The sequence below is a fragment of the Hyaena hyaena genome, unplaced genomic scaffold (genome assembly GCF_003009895.1).
Source record: "Hyaena hyaena isolate Hyena2069 unplaced genomic scaffold, ASM300989v1 scaffold_6, whole genome shotgun sequence".
NCBI classification, from domain to species: Eukaryota; Metazoa; Chordata; class Mammalia; order Carnivora; family Hyaenidae; genus Hyaena; species Hyaena hyaena.
The window spans coordinates 5889248-5895247 of record NW_024080638.1 but is presented as its reverse complement, the minus strand read 5'-3'; the positions used below and the strand labels follow the sequence as shown (position 1 = coordinate 5895247).

The 6000-nt window shown below is 35.6% G+C and overlaps 1 protein-coding gene across 1 annotated transcript in view; it reads left to right on the top strand.

The window, feature by feature from the left end:
• SHOC1 (shortage in chiasmata 1) overlaps nucleotides 1-6000 on the top strand; it is an 81719-nt gene that overhangs the window by 65964 nt on the left and 9755 nt on the right. Inside the window, 1 exon segment of the mRNA XM_039240394.1 lies at nucleotides 3173-3266. Coding sequence (XP_039096325.1) covers nucleotides 3173-3266 — 94 coding nt within the window.

Genomic DNA, 6000 nt, shown 5'->3' with positions numbered 1-6000 from the left:
AAGTTCCTCCTAATCCTCCTATACGTGCAAACATATGGTATTTGTCCTTCTCTGCCTGACTTATTTCGCTCAGCATAACACCCTCAAGGTCCATCCATGTTGCTACACATGGCCAGATTTCATTCTTTCTCATTGCCATGTAGTATTCCATGGTATAGATAAACCACATCTTCTTGATCCATTCGTCTGTTGATGGACACTTAGGCTCTTTCCATGTTTTAGCTATTGTTGAGAGTGCTGCTATGAGCATTGTCCACCCCGATATTTTAAAGGCTCCCGAACTTAACAAGTTCCAAGGTGAATTTATTATATTCTCTATCCTCTCCAAAACAATTTCTCCTCTTTTCTGCCTTTTAGCTATTTATGACCATTGCCTTTCTTTTTTTAAGAAAACAAATCCTATAGATTTAACCACTATCTCTTTTTTTTATTAATCCCTGCTCTCCATTTATGTTACCAGCATCTTAGTTCAGATTCTTATTATTTTATGTGGACTCTAATAAGAGACTACCAACTGCTTTCCCATTGTCAGATGGCTCTCAGTGTTACTCTCCATAATCTGCCAGACTTCCAATTAATATTCCTAAAACCAGGCTGTTATTGTTTCACTCTGATAAAAAGCCTTCACTGACTTCTCCATTATCTACTAATACATATTCAAAGTCTTCAGGATATAATTCTGACTTATATTTTCAGGCTTAATTTTCACTGCTTTCCATTTCAGCTAGAAGGATTGCTCATTGGCTTGCAAGTACAGTCCTTGCTTTCCCACTTCTACTTTTGCCAATACAGTTCTCTCTTTCTACAATATCCTCCACTTCCTCTATTTCATCTGGTGAAATTGTGCCTATTTTTCAGAACCTATCCCCAAACATCACTTTTTCTATTCAGTCTTTCCTTAATAACCCCCTCAACTCACACATACATTGATATTTAGTTGTGACCTCTCCATTCTTTGAACTCTTAAGCACTTTGTCTTTTCCTCATCTTTGGTATTTATCACATTTTGCTTTGTCTTATCATTTTGGAGTACTTGCTCTATGGCACTGCACATTGTTTCTTGTGATAGATGCTTGGTAAATATTCCTTGACTGAATGAATGCATCTTTCCTACTAAATCACAAACTAGTCTCATTCATTTTCTTTTTTATCTCTGTATTATCATGCAACACATACCACATCACTCACAGTAGAAGTTTTAAAAATATTTAATTTAGTTGTTAGAGAAGGTAGAGACATCTTATCTTATTTGACATTGGCTGTGTGACTATTTTTCTTTATTGACTTTTTCATTTGACTCCATTTTTGCTTATCTCCTGTTCCGAGCTCTTTGTTTACAATTATTACTAAGAGGGGATAAGTTTAAGTTAGAATATAAGAATCCAAACTCCCTGGTTCTTATTCCTTTTTCTATTAACAATAACCTTTAGCAAGTCATTTAACCTTGTTTTTCCTTTCTACCAAAATTGAAAAAGAAAAATAATAATTTAGATATAAAATCTTCATTTTAAATATTAGTAAAGGCTCTGAAGCATTTTAAGCTTGGAACTTACTTGTAAAAAGCATTTAAGATTTATCAGGAATCTTGGAAGTATTATGGAGAAAAAACCATTTTGGAAAAATTTTTAAGTTGTTTTTAGATTGCTCTCCGCCTATGTTCTATGGGTGCAATTGAAATACAAGCAAAAAAGAGGAGATTCACACTTATTCTTACCCAGATTTTCATGGAAACAAACCCCACTAATTATGTATTAGTGTGAGATAGTTTTATGTTCAGGACATGACAAGTTATTTATTCACAATAAGATGTTATTATAAAATATGATTATTATCTCACTTCTATGTTTTTAGATTTATGAAAACATTTAAGAAGTATCTTAATCAACTGGCCAAATGAGTAAAAATCAACATACAAAATAAAATTGCTTGAGTTACCTTTGTAGTTCATATTATTAGTTCCTGCTTGAGAAAATGTGTTGAGAGTCCCCAAGACTACTCCCAGATTTGATGATTTGATAAGAAGATTCACAGGACTCGGCATAGACTTGTATTCATGGATATGATTTATTATAGTAAATGGTTACAAAGCAAAATCAACAAAGAGAAAAAGTTCATGGAACAAAATTCAGAGGAAGCTAGGAAGAAGCTTCCAGGAATCCTAGCCTAGTAGAGTCACATAGAATGTGCTTAATTTCCACAGCAAAGAGTTGTGACAACACTTAAAATATTATTTGCCAGGGAGACTCACTAGAGACTCAGAGCCCAGGTCTTTCACTAAGGACTGGTCAGGTAGGTACCCTCTGCCTAGCACATACCAAAATTCTAGACTCCAAGAAGGAAAACAGGTGTTCAGCAGAAACCACATCATTTGTACAAACAGTTTAGGCAGAGTGAGCCACTCTTGTCAGTCACTCTTATGAAAAGAGCTTGCCTGAGAAAGAAACTAGCAGGGGAAAGAAGAGCCAAGAAAGAGAGCCCTTGTCTCAATAATATTGAGACCCTGGATCCGACAATGTCGTCTCCTGGACTTCTTAGTACTATGAGCCAGTAAATTTCCTTTTTGCTGCTTAAGGTATTTAAAGTACATAAAAGTAGTAGAAATATCTACCCACAGCTTAAGACTCGTATCTGATCTGCTTAATAACCATAGAAGAAAAAAAAGTAGTTTTTTAAAAATTGAGATATAATTGATATACCACATTGTGCAAGTTTAAGGTCTACAGCATGCTGGCTTGATATATTTGTATACTGCACTTTGACTATCACTGTAGGTTGATGATCATTTTAAAAAGTGTTTTTTCTAATAGTTCAGGAAAAAGACCCAGGGAGGATTCTAGTGATCCTGGCTCTGGTCAAGTGTTCATATCTGAACCTGTTACTTTGGCCAGGGGCATAGAGTATTTTAGTTGGTGTCAGTCAGATAGTCATCTGTGAGTCAATAAGGGGATGAGTTAAACTCCCCTCAGAAACATTCTCAGCATCCCCAAGATTTAACTGATTTTTAAAGAATGAAGGTGGAACCATCTTTTCAAAAGAGTGCTGAGGCCAAACTAGCATTATTTTAGCCAGATTATTCTAACAATATGAAATGTATAAAACCAAATGAACTTTGAATAAATAGGTACAGTTAGACATCAAATGAGTACAAGAATAGTAATATAATCTTTTTTAGGTACCATCTTACAGAAAAGGCACTTCATCATCTAGCACTGATTTATGCAGCTTTGGTTTCATTTGGGCTAAAATCAGAAGAACTGGATGTAAAGGTATTCTTTTCTTAAATGTTGGTTTATAAGTATTTTTCATAAACCAAAATTATACTCAAATTCAATTGCCCAGTTAGTAAACTAAAAAATGCTTAAAAGCCTTTTAACAGTTTTCAAATTAATAAATATTTTTCCACTTAAACTTCTGTTCTAAAAGCCTTTAATGAATTTAAAGTCATATTTTATATCTTAATTACTACTTGGCAGGATATGAATAAAAATAAATATTTGTTGATTAAAAATGTTTGCTTATGAAAGATAGACTCTTTTTATTTGCTGTAATGATCTGTAAACAGTGTCTTTTCTTTTTTTCAATGTCCCACTCTGACATTTAGACACTTCTCCCAATTCATGGCTCAGTCCTCTTTGGTTATCATTTTATACTCTTTCCTTAATAAACTCAGACATTCCCACAAATTTAACTTTCATTTCTGAGTATAACCCTTAAAAATTACCTGACTTTTCTTAAAATCTGTACCTATATTCTAGCATTCTACTGGAAATCTTCATATGAATATCCCACAACTGCCTCAAACTCTACATTTCCAAAACAAAACTTCTCATTTTCCCCAAACTTAGTTTATAGCATTACTATTGTAACCTAATCAGTAGCTGCAGTGTCTTTAGAACATGTCTCTCCATCCTACTCTCACTGCTATTTCCCAAATTCAGGACTTTGGAGTTTTATTATTTTTTTAAATTTTTAACATATATTTATTTTGGAGAGAGAGAGTCAGAGCACAAGCAGGGGAGGGGCAGAGAGAGAGACACACACCCAGAATCCAAAGCAGGCTCCAGGCTCTGAGCTGTCAGCACAGAGCCTGATGCGGGGGCTTGAACCCACAAACTGGGAGATCATGACTTGAGCTGAAGTCGGATGCTCAACCTATTGAGGCACCCAGGCACCCCAGGCCTTTGGAGTTTTAAAGCAACTTCCTGACTAGTCTCCTTATTTCTAGTCCTACTCCAGTGCATCATATATATTGATATCAGTTACATTTCTGAAATACAGCTGTGAATATTGCACTTCTTGGGCTGTAAGCTCCTGAAGGAATGGAAACATGTTCATTTGTTATCTTATTCCTGGTACCTAGCACAGTGCCAAGTAGCACATCTTGTACAAGAGCACATCTAGCACATTACTTTATATACAGTAAAAATATTCAACAAACATCTACTAAATAAAATTAAATCCAAACACAGCCTGTTAAGAAAATTAATAAATAGGGGCACCTGGCTGGCTCAGTAGGTAGAGCATGTGACTTTTCTTTTAAAGTTTATTTATTTATTTTAAGAGACAGAGAGTGTGTGTATGTGAGGGGAGGAGGGGCAGAGAGAGAAAGAGAGAGAAGGAGAATACAGGCTCCACACTGTGAGCCCAAGGAGGGGCTCAAACCCACTAACCGTGAGATCATGACCTGAGCTAAAGTCAAGAGTCTGACACTTAACTGACTGAGACACCCAAGTGCCCCTGGAGCATGTGACTCTTAATCTCAGGGTTGTGGGTTTGAGCCCCATTTTGGGCATAGAAATTACTTAAAAAAATAAAATCTTAAATTAAAAAATAATTGACAAATGATCTATTTGATTTTTATTTATTGAGAGAGAGAGACGGAGTGCCTGTGCAGGGGAAGGGCAGAAAGAGAGGGAGACAGAATCTGAAGCAGGCTCCACATTGTCAGAGCTAAGCCCATTGTGGAGCTTGAACCCATGAATCATGAAATCATGACCTGAGCCGAAGTTGGATACTCAACTGACTGAGCCACCCAGGAGCCAGCCAGCCCTGACAAATGATCTATTTGAAATAGACATATTTCTATCTATTTGAATAGACATAGACAAATGATCTATTTGATCCTATTAGGCATATTAAACATTGAAATAAATTTCTTAGAGAAGTTGCCTAAATAAATGAATGGCAAATGTAGGTTTGTCTCATTTATCCATGTGGTTTCACCACTTAACCAGGCTCTTTTCTTTTCAGCTAATGGTAAGCAGTTCTATGCAAAATATACTTCAGAAAATCATTTTATTCTTCTATATATGGATTATATGATACCAATGAGTGATATTATATTCAGGTACAGTGACATGGCCCAAAGAGGACATATACCAAGGAAGGCATTTAGGGATATAATAGGAAGTACTGCCTAGTACTATTGTACCCAGTACCACAATCCATTTCAAACAAAAGTCTGTTCCTACCTGGATTTAACTATTCCAAAAACTTCTCAAGTTTTACATAATGATCTTAAAAGTAGGTCAGTTTTTGCATGGAATTTGAAAAATTTTGCATTGGAATTTGAAAAAGTATCAATTTGCTTTTATTCTATTATCAATATGTCACTAGGCACCTGAGTGGCAGTCAAGTAAGCGTGCGACTTTTGATTTCAGCTCAGGTCAGATCTCACTGTGAGTTCGAGCCTACACTGGGCTCTACACGGACAGCTTGGAGCCTGCTTGGGATTCTCTTTCTCCGTCTCTCTCTACCCTTCTCCCACTCTTGCTCTCTCTCTCTCTTTCTCTCTCAATAAATAAATAAACTTTAAAAAATGTCACCAATACTCAAGTCTCCCATTCTTCTGACTTAATAACATTATTACATAACAGGGGTTCCCTAGATTCATATTATTTTAGAATATATTGTTGCTTTACCTCTTGTATTTAGTAATACAGTGTTTGGCTTTTTAGAGCACATCAGTTATGGGTTTAAAAAATTCTTTTTCTCAGGCAT